The sequence below is a fragment of the Mytilus californianus genome, unplaced genomic scaffold (genome assembly GCF_021869535.1).
Source record: "Mytilus californianus isolate M0D057914Y unplaced genomic scaffold, xbMytCali1.0.p SCAF_10, whole genome shotgun sequence".
Classification (NCBI taxonomy): Eukaryota; Metazoa; Mollusca; class Bivalvia; order Mytilida; family Mytilidae; genus Mytilus; species Mytilus californianus.
The window spans coordinates 37,113,745-37,130,869 of NW_026262582.1; the positions used below are offsets into that span (position 1 = coordinate 37,113,745).

At 30.8% G+C, this 17,125-nt stretch overlaps 1 protein-coding gene across 3 annotated transcripts in view; it reads left to right on the forward strand.

Moving 5' to 3' along the window:
- Positions 1 to 15,851, forward strand: part of LOC127718052 (retinoic acid receptor alpha-like) — a 33,228-nt gene extending 17,377 nt beyond the window's left edge. For 2 of the 3 annotated variants that reach the window (XM_052223950.1, XM_052223953.1), the window contains exons 4-9: positions 1,306 to 1,462; positions 5,540 to 5,748; positions 7,537 to 7,707; positions 9,786 to 9,990; positions 10,770 to 10,928; positions 12,209 to 15,851. In XM_052223950.1, the coding sequence (XP_052079910.1) occupies positions 1,306 to 1,462; positions 5,540 to 5,748; positions 7,537 to 7,707; positions 9,786 to 9,990; positions 10,770 to 10,928; positions 12,209 to 12,309 (1,002 nt within the window). In that variant the 3' untranslated portion in view covers positions 12,310 to 15,851. The remainder of the gene's footprint in view (positions 1 to 1,305; positions 1,463 to 5,539; positions 5,749 to 7,536; positions 7,708 to 9,785; positions 9,991 to 10,769; positions 10,929 to 12,208) is intronic. The other variant, XM_052223951.1, reaches the window with a different exon arrangement.
- Positions 15,852 to 17,125: the final 1,274 nt, after the last annotated feature.

The following is a 17,125-nucleotide window of genomic DNA, read 5'->3' on the forward strand; positions in this document are numbered from 1 at the left end:
GGTGACTACATAAATACATATATATTTGTTTTTGCCTTATCTTCTATTCTCCAAAAAAGGAGTAGCTTGCTAAAGAGAGATTAATGTTCTTAAGAAATTCTTATGCTAGATGCATCCTATTCATGGAACCTTAAATACGTCATCTTGTGAGATCTCTACAAAATGCCAAAAAGGGCAGCCATAAGTTACATGAACTGCCTAAAGGGTTCTTTCTCGTAGACACAAGGCCATTGATCAGTTCATTGACCAAATATTTACCATAACAAGAATAAGTAAACATGTTTCAATGACCACAAATAATATTGCATGTTTTACATGTTCTCATATTTTCTGGAAAATTGACCACCTTTGGTCACTTAATTTGTGAGTAGAGATTTGTTTAATTTATCAATGCTTTCCTTTTGATTTGAACAGTAACTTGGTTATTAAATAAAGATATTTTATTTAAATTTGTTTGACTGTTTCTTTATACAGGCACAATCTTACTTTGATATTGACTCTAAAGGTTGAAAGTATAAAGTAAAAATATGTGTACATATATGTACTGTAAATTTTTAAGTCACATGAGGTTTAGTCAATCACAGCTTTTTTAATAATAATATAGATATCAATATATTAGCTGTTTATTAGCACAGTCATTGTGTAAAATAATAACACTGAATGTGTGGTTTTCGAGTGTGGTTACATATATGCCTTTTTTAACACCTTTTGTTTCCTGGTTTATAATATAAGTTCATTTAATAATATTTTGTATCAATAAACATGATATTTGGTATATACTGTTCTGTAACAGGCCATATATTATTAGTAATGCTGTTTCCCTTTAGTTTTGGTCCAGTAAATTTGGACGTATTATAATATTTATATGTCCATGTTATAAATCTATAAGGTACTAACTACACTTTAACGAAGTAGCGTTAGTGGATATGAGTGGTCCAAAGGTTCTAACCACCATAATATGATCAATCTCTTCCAAAAACTCAAAAAGTCATTTAATGACCAAATATAGTTATTAGTATGAAAAAAAAATTAAAAAATATGTCAAAAGCTTTTAAATGGAATTGTTGATTTTGTCTATTTAAAAGTATATCTACGTTACAAGACAATATTCCTGAGGCTTAAAAAAATAAATGTCTGTTTCCTGTCTTCTTTTTGGTGGCGTCACTTTTACTGTTCTGGAGTTATGCCCCTTTATAACGTTATATGCAAGCAGGTCCATTTATACTTGAACATGTACACCTCTCATTATATTTAGTTTTCTTTTTTTTAAATACTTAAAACATGTACAACTTTCTTTATTTTTAGGGCTTTTTTAGAAGAAGTGTTCAGAAAAATATGCAATATACCTGCCATAAAGACAAAAACTGTGTTATAAATAAAGTTACAAGAAATAGGTGCCAGTATTGTCGACTACAAAAATGTTTTGCCACAGGGATGTCGAAAGAAGGTATGGAAGAACGAGGTGAATTGAAACACAGGTAGAAAGGGTTTGTACAGGTGACATGTGTCTGGTTCATTTATTCACAGGTTTACATATTTTAAGATGAGTAGAGTTAACTATTTTCTGGCTCATATAGGGATGAAAATTGTTAGGGACAATAGCCCATTGTCCCATTTATGTGTCCTAGACTGCTCATGTAGGAATGAAAATTAGCAGGGACACAATAGCCCATGGCCCCTTTAATATGTGCTGGACTACTAAAATAAATTTAACTGGTAGTCCAGTTAGCTACTTAAGTTTGATCATTTTGAAATGTTGTGATTAATATTTGACTCCTAAAATTTTTGGGAAACTGTTTTATTCCTGAACATAGGCTCTGTAGACTGGACTGTATACGTCCATTTAGAATGAGGATACAAAAATGTCTCGTTTTAATCTCTAGGTAAAATTATGTTCATGTTTCGTCAAGGAAAAAAAATAATGCATAGGAAAAGGACAAAGGGGTAACAAAGTATTTATAAGGTTGTTAGGTAGCTGGTGTTAATGTCCAGTGCAATATACATGTATTTCATGTATAATCAGGACGAGAACAAATAAACAATAAATACAATAGGAAGGTTCTGTTTTGGAGGATGTAGGGGAAATTTGGACTGCCAATGACAAATAAGGGCATATTAGATAGGGACAGAAATTTTACGGTTCACTCTAAAAGTTGTTGCAAGGGTTTGTAACTTGCACATAACACCGGTTTTAAGTCCCTTTTCTGACCAGACATGGCTGTGTACTTGTGCATCTGGCACAGCTCAGAAAAAGACCTAAGTGATCATGTTTCTATTCCACAGTAACCTTTAGGGATCAAAATAAAAAGGAAAAGTTCAAATAGGAACAGCCAAATATTATGATAAAAGCACACTAGAAAAGTTACCAGATATTAATTACCACAATATTTTTATTGTAAAATATTACAATAAAAATATTGTGGTAATTAATATCAGGTTACTTTTCTAATGACATAAAGAACTTATCCTTATTCTCAACCTTTGAGATTATTTGGCCCACCTCCTCAATCATGGTTAATTGACTTTAGATGTTTTGCACAGTTAACATGATAAAAGTTTGTGATTAGGTTAGTTCAGGTGAACCACATATGAAGTCAATGATGTTTGGTATGCAGTTGTATTAGTATTAGTATATATCCTATATCAATCAATGGAGATTATTTGGCCCTTAAACTTCAGTCATGGTTCATTGACTTTGGATGTTACATGTTTACATATTAAAATATTGCAAGACAACTCCTTATTAGAGTTATTGCCTTTTAATGACGATTTTTACCAAATTTTTGTGTTTGCCTGTTATCTTAAAAAACCATAATAGATAGACACTTTAAATAGCAAAAATTATAAGCAAGACAAGATCTACAAATAAGTCAACATGATTGAAATCGTTGGTGGACTTGTTGGAGTTCCTTGCTTTTAAATGACAATTTTTACTAATTTTTGGCATTCTTGAAAACTTTATAAGATATATAGATCATTAGTTAACAAAAATGATCAACAAGATAAGATCTACATACAAGTCAAATTTTGATAAAATAGAATATAGAATCTATATATTAGTGATTGCCCTAAAATGACAATTTGTTTACCCTTTTTTGTTGTTTGTACAAAAACTAAAGAAGATAGAGAGAAACTGTAAACAGAAATAATGATCAGCAATACAAAGTAAATAAGAAATAGATTTTTGACATGAATTCTATTCTAGTCTACAATGTTAAAGTGTGTCCATTGTTGAAGATGCACATAGACCTAAGTGAGCGACACAGGTTCTATAGAGCCTCCGGTTATATTGTAGTTAATACAAGAATATTTTATGTGGAAAAAATCAATGGTAATTGCTCTGCATCAGCCATCTGTGATGATATCAATATCAGTTATATTTACAAAGGCTTTATCAAACCCCGTTATCTGTAATACGTTGTGTCCTGTGAAAAACATCCATTTTAGGTATATACTGTAAATTCAGAAATTATTGCGATGTTTTTATTATTGCGAAAAATGCAACAGGGTCATAATCGCAATAATTTAAACTCACATTTTGTATTATTTTATATGAATTAAATAGGATTTTTCTTAATATGGCAAAAATTAAAATCGCAATTTAGTCTAAAATGACAAAATCGCAATAATAAATGCAGGCAATAATTTCTGAATTTACAGTAATATGAATATAGAATATCATATGGCTTTTTCAATATCACACACAGTATCAGCCCTCAACAAATATTATCAGAGCTCTTGGAATTATATTGGTGTCTCAGGTTTTATACGGGCGTTATATTGAAACAGCCATATAATATTCTCTATATATTATAAAGTAAACCTGTGATTAAAAGTACTGATACAGTCACCTTCACAAATTAATCCCAATGTGCTAATTTAGTATTTAATGTGTGGTGTTTGTGTAAAAAAAATAATATCTTGTGACTGTCATTAACTAACAGCTGATAGAAACACCAAGGTTACAATGGGGGCATTACACACATGTAATACATGAACAGTTAGCTGGCTACATAATATGAAATAAGGAGGCGTGGTATGACTGCCAATGAGACTCCTTTCCACCAGAGTCTAAATTATTTGAATTTACGCAATTATTGGTCATTCTACAGCCTTCAACAACAAGTAAAACCAATATGGAATAGTCTGCCCTTAAAGGCACAGACATGACATATAAAATTTAAGACAATTAGGACAAGAAAAGCTATAGCCTGATTTATGACAAAACAATAAATGATAATCAGATTCAACAGAAAGCAACCGTTGACAACCACTTCATTATTTGCTCCTGACAGGACTTTAAGCTGCCTCATAGCATGAATGGTAGCTCTGTTGAAAAGACAAATTGATGCTTTTGTGTTGTTTTTCCTGTTGTCTTACCTTTTCATTGTAGTCTTCCTGTCTATTTTATCATCTGAGTCACAACTTGGGGTCTTATGATGGCAAAGTTCATTTTCACATGGCAATGTTGTGTCTGAATTTTTAAAAAGATATTTCATATAAGAATTATTATAATTCTTATATTAAATATCTTAGAATAAGAAGGTGTCATATGATTGTCAATGTAACAACTCTCCATCAGAGAACAAATGACATAGATGTTAACAACTATAGGTCACTATACAGCCTTCAATAATGAGCAAAACCCATACCACATAGCAAGTGGGTTAAACACATGTTTGCCCTGCCAGACTCTCCCCTAACCTGGGACAGTGGTGTAACAGTGCCACATAAGAACAAACTATAAAAATCATTTGAAAAGAGCTTACATTTTGTCCATTTTTATTGGTTTATTGCCCCATTCAATACATGTATTAAGTAAGGAGATGTGGAATGATTGCCAATGAGATAACTATTCATTGGAGTCCAAATCATACAGATTTCAGCAATTTAAGGTCACCATGCAATCTTCAACAATGAGCAAAACCAATACCTATAGTAATCTATAAAAGGCCCTGATTTGACTAAATGTGAAACGATGCAAATGAAAAAGCCAAAGATCTGATTTATGACAAAACATTTTACAAAAAATGAATATGAAAATCAGCAACCAACTTCAACCACTTACAGGCTCCTGACTTAGGGCAGGCACATGAAGAATGTGGCAGGGTTAAAAATGTTTATGAGTGCTCAACAATTCCCTATCCAGGGACAATGGTATAACAACACAACATAAGAACAAACTGTAAAAACCAGTTAGAAAAGACTTGACTCATGAAATTAGCACGAAACACAATAGACACAAATTGCCAATCTACATGTACGTGCAGTTACTAAAAGCAAGTTCAAAGCCATTAACAACTAATAAATAAATCATGTTCTCCAAGACCAAAGTTGCCTTTGTCTAGGTCTTGAGAAAACACAAATTTTGGGTATGATATTCTACTTAAATGAGAATAGCCATTCTCTGATAAGTTTATAGAGATGGAAAATTATCACACAAAAAGATCAAAGCAAAATTTGAGAAAATAGCGATTAAATTGATTTTATAGACAAATATCAGTGTATTGTCATTTTAAAACTATTTTCTAATCAACAGCTGTAAGAAATGACAGAAACAAGAAGAAAGTGAAGCGACCAGAAGAATGTACCCAGTCTGAAGAGCTGACGGAGGATGAACAGCTGATGTTACAGGAGATCCTGGATGCCCATAATGACACATTCCATAAACAGTCAGAGACAACGCTGTCAAGGGTACCTAAAATCAAGACAAATGGTGTGGACGCTGAAAAAGCGGAAAACAAAGAAGTAATATTAACTTGAAATTTTGTTTTAAAAGAAATACTGTGGATTCAATATATTTCGTGGATATATGTAAACAAAGAATTTATATGTTCCATGAGTGAAATTTTTCGACAGGCTTATATGCAGACTTAAAATTAAAGAATTGAAATAGCTAGGAAAATACATTTTTTCTTTAATCGATAAAAATTGGTATCCACGAAAATTAATGAATTCACAGTACTTATTATATGGTACAGCTTATGGGAATTTGTCATTTCCTTCGACACTTAAAATTAAATAAACAACAATCAATCGATCAATCAATTCTATCTACCTACACAGATTTTGTGAAAAATATTGAATACAAACATAAATTTAAATTTCCAAGCTATATATACTGTAAATTCAGAAATTATTGTGAGGTTTTTATTATTGCGAATAATGCAACTGGGTGATAATCGCAATAATAAGAACTCGCAATCTGATATCTGATACATATAGGTGTATGCAGATTTTCTTAAAATAGCAAAAATAAATATTGCTTTTTTGTTCTTTCTTCAAAAATCACAGTAATAGATTCACACAATAATTTCTGAATTTAAAGAAATCTGAGGAATCTGTAAGTTTTTTTTTACTTGTGGAAAAAAATAAGGATGAGATCATTGATAAATATTTTTATGCCCCCGACGTAGCGGTGGGGGCATTAAGTTTTACCCTTGTCCGTCTGTACGTACGTACGTCCGTACGTCCGTATGTCCCAAAATTGGTTTCCGTTCTGTAACTTGAGTTTGCCTCAACCAAATGTTATGAAACTTATACACAATGCTTATTACCACAAAACACAGATCAAGTTTGAATTTTGGTGGCGTCACTTTAACCGTTCTAGAGTTATGCCCCTTTATAAATGGAAAAATTGCAAAATATTTAGTTTCCGTTCTCTAACTTAAGTTTGCCTGAACCAAATGTTATGAAACTTATACACAATGCTTATTACCACAAAACACAGATCCAGTTAGAATTTTGGTGGCGTCACTTTAACTGTTCTAGTTTTATATATTTGAACCATAGACCACATTATCGTGATTATTGCTGTTTAAAAGGATGTGGACTTCTGGTTTTTAAAACAAGACCAGGACAAAAAAAACTTTCTACAGAACATTACATAAAAAACTCAAGACTGAGCAATAAAAAGTCCACCAACATTCGAGTTGATCTCAGTTGCTCTTGAAGGATTAGCAGATCCTGCTTCATAGGTGAAAACCGTTAAAAATTCCAGAAAAATTAATGTGGGATGGTAGGGAGGGAGGTTTTAGTTTTGAACATTTGTGTTAGGTCATTTACTGTTGTATATCCATTTGATATATATGCAAAATAACTCAAAAAGTATGATGGATGTTTGAAAGTCTTTCCTTCTCTCCCACATCTACTTATATGCATGTCATAATTGAGCTGGGTAGATAGAAATCAACCTTATGCAAGTACACGTATACATGTACATGTATAAGACCTTGATTGATTTTGGAACACTCCAATATGAAATAAAAGGTGAATTTTGGTCTGTTTTGTAAGGTTCTTATAACAACCAAATTTTCAAACAGTTACAAAACAGTTACATACTTTCTGTAGAGATTTTCTCAACCTGAAATAGGTTAACAGATGTATTGATATTCATTTGCATAAGGTTGATTTCTATCCGACACATCTCATTTGTTGATTGATGTATAAAGTATGGATAAATCATGCTTAGCCTATGTTATCATTAATTCTAACATTACATTATGTAAATAATCATTACTATTAATTTATTTTTAGGAAGAAGAGAAAGGGAAGATAGAAAAGATTATGTTATGGGAAAAAGTAACAGAACTGTCTTCGAAAGGAATTATAAAAATTGTAGAATTTGCTAAAAGGGTACCAGGTTTTGCAACGTTATCTACCTCAGATCAAATCACGTTACTTAAGGCAGCTTGTCTGGAAATCATGGTAAGAATATGGTTGAACAACAATCACCTAGTGATACTGGTTGATCATTGATACAAGGGTCATGATTCAATTCTTTCATAAAAAAAAGCAATTATGAAAACTCAATTCAGACCTGTCAACTATCCCGATTTATGGGGGATATCCCCAATGAGAGGTTTTGACCTGAATATTAAAAATTCTTTATTATATAAACTTAAAACCTTAAAACATGGATTCAAATGAGTTGAAAGGGTATTTAAGCACATATATACTCATTCAAACAATACAGTAGTAGAATAAGAACACGTATGACAATATGAGAGGAGCACAAGGTCCTGTCGTGCTTAAAATCCCCCACAGAGATTTTCAAAAGTTGGCAGGTATGACATGTTTATCTCTCTCTAAATTGTATCATGTTAAGTTTTATGAATATTTAAATGACTGCAATAGAAAGACACACCCCCCTTTATGAAAGTTTAGAAAGAAAAAATACAAATGTCAGTCACTCAGAAAAATCTAGACTATATTTGAAAATAGAGAAGTGAACAAATAATACCAGGCAAAAAAATTATCACAAAAAGACCCATTAGTGATTCTTGCTTCTAAAGAGTAAAATTTGACCAGCAAAGGCTATACCTAGAAATAATAGATTCCCACTTTATTGGCTTTGCAACTTTTGAGGTTCAGTCTGAATTTAAATTTTATCAACTTTGTCAAACTTTCATGGAATTTCAGGTAACTTGGACAGAGGCTTCTTCATGGTCATAATATAGGATCTGGGACAAAATTTTATATTTTACCAATAAGTTGACCTAAATTATTTTGCAGTTAACATTTAGATAGTCTGTGGTAAAGTATTATAGACATTAGTATTAAACTATCAAATGGACTTTTTTTGCAGTCAACATTTAGGTATAGTCTGTGGTCAACTATTTTATAACTTGAATAACTCTGTCAAGCTTCATCGAATTTTACGATTCTTTGATAGAAGCTTCTTCATAATCAAGAGATAGCATCATAGCACTCGAGGCAAATTTTTAATGCCCCCGCCATAGGCAAGGGGGCATTAAGTGTTACCCTTGACCTTACGTTCTTCCGTCTTTCTGTCCGTCCATCCCATTTTCATTTGTTTGAAGATTGAGCGGGGGAATTCTTGTCCTTAGACACATTCTTCTTTTATTTTAATTTTGTTTATCATTTTCCTGTATTTCACAACTACATTGGTGGATTTGTAGCTAACTGGCCTCAATGGTTTGAGGTCATGGGCAACATGTCTTCCTGTTTCCTTGTGAATTATCCTGTTAAAATTCCAACTCAACTTGTCCTTCTATTTCAAAAAGGAGTTCATACATGTATTGATATCTCATTAACATATTTTGGTCCTAATATGCATATGATATTTGCCACTGGTTGTTTAACATAACACTTTTACACTGACAGCTCAGAGTTCCACAGAACACTACACATTTTTCTGATCTCTACTTGCAATCAGTCATATAACAGAGATGATTCCATCATAATTTTTTCATATTTTTGTAATTTGCTCTTGAAAATAAAAGGAGATTTGAAGAATTTCTTTAAATAATGAGACAGCAATTCAAAAACTAAAAGATGTGGAGAGGGCAACATACGGTCTTCAACAAAATACAGGTTGTTCTCTTAATTTTTTCTGAGCAATTTCAATAATAATAATAAGTAATGCCAATCAAGACAAAAAATAAATATGCTGTGAAAATTTGATAGCTGCAGCTGTAATATAGATAATGGATCAGGATCAAATTGACTGAAATATATAAGGCATATCTTGTTGGACATTTTCTGTCATGGGTCGGGAAAATTCATGAAATATTTGCCATTGGAATCAATCAGTCATCTTTTATTAGGTTCATTTACATTTTTCCTTCTTTAAAATGAGGTTACTTATAAAATATTTGTTCACTTTTGCAAGTATTACGACTTAGTTCCAGATAGGATGTTGACAAAGATGTTTTGTGTTTAAATAATGGAATAACATTAGGGCACATTAATTAGAAAATATTTGTTTGCTTTTGCAGAATGTTAGATCACATTAATTATAATTTATTTGTTCCCTTTTGCAGATATTACGGCTTAGTTCTAGATATGATGTTGACAAAGATGTTTTGTCTTTTAACGATGGAATAACATTAGATCGTCAACAGTTACGTAATGGCGGATTCGGTTCGCTCACTGACACTATATTTTCATTTGCATCTTCCCTCAAATCCATGGAAACAGATAGTTTAGAATATGCAGCTCTGTCTGCTGTGTGTTTAGTTAGTAATGGTGAGTTTATTGTTTAGAATTATCTTAATGATGGATAGCATTGCTTTGGTGTAAGTTGCTGTCATAGAATTTAATGCCTTATGGGTAATTGGTTGTCCATATGAGTTTCATTCATTTCAGGTTGGTAGTAAAAGTGAGAAAATTTTTTTTGTTAACTTTGATTGCCAATGAGACAACTTTCTACCTGAGACCAAATGACACAAAAGTTAGTAGCTACTGGTCACAGTACGATCTTCAACAATGAACAAAACCCATGCTGCATAGCAAGCTGTAAAAGAACATGAAATGACAAATGTAAACAATTTAAACAAGAAAACTAATGGCCTAATTTATCTACAAAACAAACAAAAAACAAATATGATACACAGCAGCAAACCACAACCACTGAAAAACAGGCTCCTGACTTTGGACAGTAGTTAACAGCACAACATAAGAACAAACTATTATGGCTGACTATGCGGTATGGGTTTTGCTCATTGTTGAAGGCCGTACAGTGACTTATAGTTGTTCACTTCTATGTAAGTTGGTCTCTAATGGAGAGTTGTCTCATTGGCAATCATACCACATCTCTTTATTTTTATATAAAAATCAGTTGAAAAAGGCTGGCTCATCAGATATACACAAAGCGCACAAAAAAAGCAATATACAAAAAGACTTAAAACACCAAGTACCAATAATCTGAGAGTACTCACAGTTACTGAAAGCCAGTTCAAAGCAATTAACAACTAATAAAAAACTTTTATCTTTATTTCATGATCATTCTTTTGTCTTTATTTCAGATCGCTCAGGTTTAGAAGATCCAGTAAAAATAGAACATTTACAAGAACCTATATTAGAAGCATTAAAACATTATATCCGACAACGGCGGAAAGAATCGCCTCATGTGTTTGCTAAAATGATAATGAAATTAACTGATCTCAGGTCTATAAGTGTGAAAGGTGGGTATTACTGTTAACTGATCTCAGGTCTTTATCTTTTCATTTAGTGGGTATAGGTATAGGAATGAAAATGTTCAATGACGTATACATTTTCAAAAGGTTTATAAACACTTTGGTGAAACTACAAATTCTAATATTAAATTACATTTTTGTCGAGCCTTTGACTTTTGTCGAAAAAGCGAGACAGCGATCCTACATTCCGTCGGCGTCTTCATCATCGGCGGGGTCCACAAATATTCACTCTGGTTAAAGTTTTTGAAATTTTAATAACTTTCTTAAACTATCCTGGATTTCTACCAAACTTGGACAGAAGCTTGTTTATGATCATAAGATAGTATCCAGAAGTAAATTTTGTAAAAAATAATTCCTGTTTTTCCGTATTTTACTTATAAATGGACTTAGTTTTTCTGCCAGGAAACATTACATTCACTCTGTGGTTAAAGTTTTTAAAATTTTAATAATTTTCTTAAACTATCCTGGATTTGTACCAAACATGGACAGAAGTTTGTTTATGATCAAAAGCTAGTATCTAGAAGGAAATTTTTATTAAAATTTTGTACTTGTTTATCCATATTTTGCTTATAAATGGACTTAGTTTTTCTTCCAGTTAACATTAGATACAGTCTGCAGTTAAATTTTTTAAAACATTTATTAGATTCATAAACTATCCTGGATTTTTACCAAACTTGGACAGAAGCTCCTTACAATAAAAAAATTGTATCGAGAGGAATATTTTTATTAAATTTTTTCCTCATCTCATTTTTGTTGATCCTGCGATTAACAGCAAAAGTAGGCGAGACACTGGATTCCGCGGAACCCTTACAAATTTTTTCTTCATTCCATGAAAATGGGTAGCAACTAAATAAATTAATCTAAAGTAATTGTTGGCCCTGTATATATTTAGGATTTAAATTATGTATTTGTTGATGAAATTCTAGACATCTTATAACAAAGGGAGATTATTTGATATAATTCCTCTATGAATAGAGAAAATGTTAGATATATTAAGGAGACATCATTTAAGATAAAACTGAAAAATTACACCTGAGGAAGAAAGATACTTTCTTAAATATGACGATGACTTCAAAGCAGTTCTTTAATGACAATTCTTATTATGCATATTCAGAAACATCTTGTGGCTTCTCAGAAATTTTTTCTACTTTACTAGAAAAATTGAGTGGCTTTTGAATCTTCCTGTGGTAACTCGGAAACCATATCAATTTTACTTGAAAAAAAATATTAATGTATCTCTAATATATTTTGTCTGTCTTCATTTACAGGTGCTGAAAGAGTATTACATTTACGATTGGAAATGCCTGATGAATTACCGCCATTAATAATAGAAATGTTGGATAGAACAGAAAATGTTTGTATACCATGACGTAATCAAAATTCTGCTGTTAGTGTTAGTACATTTCTTCCAAGGAATTCTGGGTAATCTTGCAGTTGTCAGATTTATTCTAACAGATATTGATAACAGTCGTGAGATGGATTACCTTATGGTATATCTAAGCAAAGTGATAATTATGTTCACAGACTAATGTTTTGCATTTGTGAACTGACAACCATTGTTGTCGTATACATTTGAAGGATAGATTCTTCCCAACAACAGAATGGTAACATTTGAATCTGTTTCAGGGAGGGAAAAAAATCTCCAGTTTTTACTTCCTCGTTGCAGAGAGATTATTTATCCCAGATTACTATTACTATCATTATTATACATTCATCTTGACTGTGTATGCGAGCAATTGATGCAAAAGATTTTTCATATGTAAAATAAAGAATATTTGCATATTCAAATGAATTTGATACTTATATAAAAAGAGAATAAAATATTTGTCAGATTTACAGTATATATGCTCACACACACAAGTAATTGTTTTTCTATGAAAATCTCAGGTTTTATTTTCATATCACAAATGTGGCTGTATTATTATTTTAAATTTGGATTTTTTTTTTACATATTTTTTTTGTTCAGAATTGAAAATGTACAATGTTAAAAATAATTTACAATTAGAACCTGGAACTTTTAGTGAAATTAGAAATTTTTTTTACCATTCAGAAAAGTTCAGATTTTAAAAGGAAATTTGCGCAATTCTCATTTGAAAAAATGCATGAATTTGTCTCACTAAAAGAAAACTTACTGTGGATTCGTTATTATATGTGGGTTTTCATTTTTTCGGGATTTTGTGGGACCATGAATTTAAGTGTTCAAGGAAATCCCAATTTTCTATAGGCCAGTATCGAGAATGTATAAACCATAAAAATATATTTTTCCACAATCCACAAAAGTTTGTAATGAATCTACAGTAAATAAATATGGTCGGCCTAATGAGAATTTGTACTTGTAGAAAGGGACTTGTTCAATCACTGTATTTAGTAACTTTGTGTCTTGTAACTGAGTTATGTGCAAAACTAAGGAATATCTGTGATATTTTATGATATTTAGAGAACAAGTTATATTTGATTGAAATATTAAGGGGGTACATATCCAACAAAGGGAGATAATTCGTTCTATGTCAACCAAATGTTTTTGTAACAGTTCAGTGAATGTTAAGCTTCCTGTTGAAACAGACTGCTATTTTCAAACAAAACAATATCTTCCTTTTTAACTGATATATGTTTGTAATTTTGTGACTCCATTTTAAGAAAAGACAAAAACCTGTACAATAGAAATGTAGATTTTTTTTAAGAATAAATGTTAAAAAATAAACAAGGGAATATTTTACAATCAAACTGTTTGGCAGTCCCTTAAGAAATGTCATTTTGATACATGTGCTATTAATGACTGTTTTTTTTTCCAAATATTTGAAAATGTCTTATGTGAAATGTGTTTGATTTTTTTTTAACAGTAACAGAAAATATTTTCAATAAGTGGCATTTGATAGCAAATTTTTTTTTATACTAAAATTCAGTGTACTATCTACACTCTCAGATAAATTAGCTGTAATATGAACAATTTTTTGCTAAAATTCAGTTTACTATCAACACACTAAAATAGATTAGCTGTAAAGTGTAAACATTTTTTACTTCAATTCAGAGTTCTATCTACTCTCAAATGTTTAGCTGTAATATGTGAACATTTTTTACTTAAATTCACTGGACTATCTATACATTTAAGTAATTAAGTTGTAATGTATAAACATTTTTTAGTGCTATGATTTATGTACTAAAATTTAACATTAAATGTGAAAGTTGAGTTGTTTGTGATATGATAAATTATGTACTAAAAGTATTAAAATGTAAAAGTTTAGTTGGTGATATTAAGACTTTTGTCTTGTGGCGACATTGGTTTGGATGGAATTGTTTAGACTTTATTTTATTACAGAATGGAAGTTCCTTGTAAAGCAGCTACTATTAATTTTGAGAAAAAAAATGTGTACATGCTTATTTACTATTGTAAATGTCAGAAAAAATATTTTTTCAGTTTAAAAGTGAAAAGTTTAATCACTACAAAAAGTTGAAAAAGATTTATTATCAACTTTCAAGCTTCAATAAAAGCATCATACAGTTCTTATTTACATTTTGGTCTATATTGGGCAATAAAAATTTTAATAGCATGCTTGTTTTGTCTGCATTTCAATATTAGCTATTATACTCCATCTTACAACAAAAACATTGCAGATTATACTTGTACATGATGTTTTATCAGATATCATTGAAAATATGTTTCCAGTGCTAAGCAAAAAGCTGAAATTGTAATGAAAAAAGGAATGTGATAGTAATAAAGTATGATTTCAAGATTTTTGATATGTAGATGAAAACTTCTTTTCTTACTTTTCAAGTGTTGAACGAGTTCTAAAAAAAAAAGCTGTTTACTTCAGAGATTATTACACTTTCACAGTTACAGCTTTAATTTTTTTAAGAGCTGATTTAGATATTTTTTCAGTTTGTGCTTAGGTCTTCCTGTTAGACAAAATGTTTTGTAAATTTTTGATGGATATGATTCTTCCTGAAATTTAAAGTAATATTCATAATCAAATGCATTGCATTTAAAATATGAAATTCCCTTTCGAAAAACAAAATGCTATTGTTGCAAGATGAATTACAAATTTTGAAAAAAAAATTGATTTTAGATATATTAGCTTTTGTTTATTAAAGAATTGTTGACATTTCCTCAAAAAGATTTCTTAAATTATTGTCATTTATAGAAAAATTTAATCTGAAATAAAACCAATCTTTCAAGATAATAATGATCGCCATTTGTCTTTCTCCATTATGTCCCATCACCATTTGTAAAAAAATGCAATTTTACAGAAAACTTTTCCACAACATCATGTTCATACCAAAGGAGAAGGTATAATGAAGTAATTAATGTAATTTTTAAAGAATTGCGAAATTTTACAATTTTTGCAATTTCAGGGGTCAAATACTGGTTTCATCATACCTTCTCCTTTCCAGAGAATGCCTGTAAAGAGTATAACCTTAATAATACTGTTTTCATCTAGATCTGCTCAAAAAAAGAAATTAAAATTAAAGTGTTTTTTTTTATAAGCAACCTTCAGATTTTTCTTCTAAATTGATGTTTTTAAGAAGCAACTATAGCATCATTCAGAATATTTTGATAATGAATTCACATAAATGTTTGGATATTTTAAAATGTATGCTAGATAAATAAATTTCCAGAACCTTTTATGTACATGTTATAGATAAATTTGAATCATAGGCAAGTTAAAAAAAGGAAGGAAAGCATTTGAACATTGACCCTTTTAGAATATTGTTATCTCTACTATACTGGGGCAATCTGTGACATTCTAAAATTGTATTCAATTATATTTTCAAGAATGAAATTTAAGAATATTTGACCTATGGTTTTTAATACTCTATTGTATGAGCTAGTTTTATTTATGTCTGTTGGTTGTGTATATATATATATATATATTAAGTCTACAACTACCTCATGGAATAAACTATAATCCTATATCTTATCTAATTTATTTACCTCTATATACTGTAAACCAACTTGCGTTCATGATTTTCGCAAGTAGAAAAATAACGCAACTATAAATTGCTGTATACATGTAAAACTTGAAACTTCCCTGATATAAATACAGCAAGAAAATTACAAAATTGTGAAAAATAAATCGCAGCATAGCCGTCTAGAAATGAAATATTCATGAAAATATTTTGGTTTACAGTTTACAGATGGTTACAGTTCACCTCAGGAAAGATACGGCTATTGACATTCACTGATTCAGTTATGCTCTCCAATGAGAATAAATAATAGTAGCAATTAGCAGTACACCACACCAATATATAGTACACAAAACTGTTCACAAATATAAGCTTAAATCGAAATCATCTGGACTCAGCTGAATATTTTTCTCAATGGCAATAGTACCTCATGGAATAAACTATAATCCTATATCTTATCTAATTTATTTACCTCTATATATCATCACCTCACCAAACACAGCTTTTTCTAGTCACTTGATTCCATCATGCTCTCCAATGAGAAAAAATAAAAGATGCAATTAGTACATGTAGTACACCACACCAACATATAGTACACAAAATTGTTCACATATATATGCTTAAATCAAAGTCATTTGGATTTGGTGGATAGTTGTCTCCTGGCAATCATATCACATCTTATTACGGTAGTTCTCCTGACACCAAGGGTCAAATGAGCTATTCTCATCACTTGGCATCCATCATTGCTCTCCACCATTAACTTTAAGAAAAAAAGGGCCTATTGGAATCAAACTTGTTCACAATCATCATTGGGGTATCTTGTTTAAAATTGTGTCCAGTGATTCTGCCTGCCAACCACGAGGCTGACACAACTAAAGATAGAACATTAGTTAAATGTAAGTTTTGACTATTATCTTGAAAACTGCTATAGATATAGAAAATATGATTGAGATCTGCCTACTGCCTGTAAACATCAAATCTTTTGGGAGTTATAGCCAAGTGATGAATTTTGCCAATTTTTTTCTCAAATTGCATATCTTGAAAACAATGAAATTTAAATTATCTCTTAATAACAAAAACTATCAGCAAGACAAGATCTACAAATAAGTCAACATTGCTGAAATGACCATACATCTCCTTATAGCAGTTATTGCTCTTGAATGACAATTTTTACTCTTGTGATATTTGGGCAAAGACTGTAAAAGATAGAGATAATTTGAACAATAAAAATTATCAGCAAGACCTATCTACAAATAGGTCAATAAAGCCAAAATTGTCAGTCC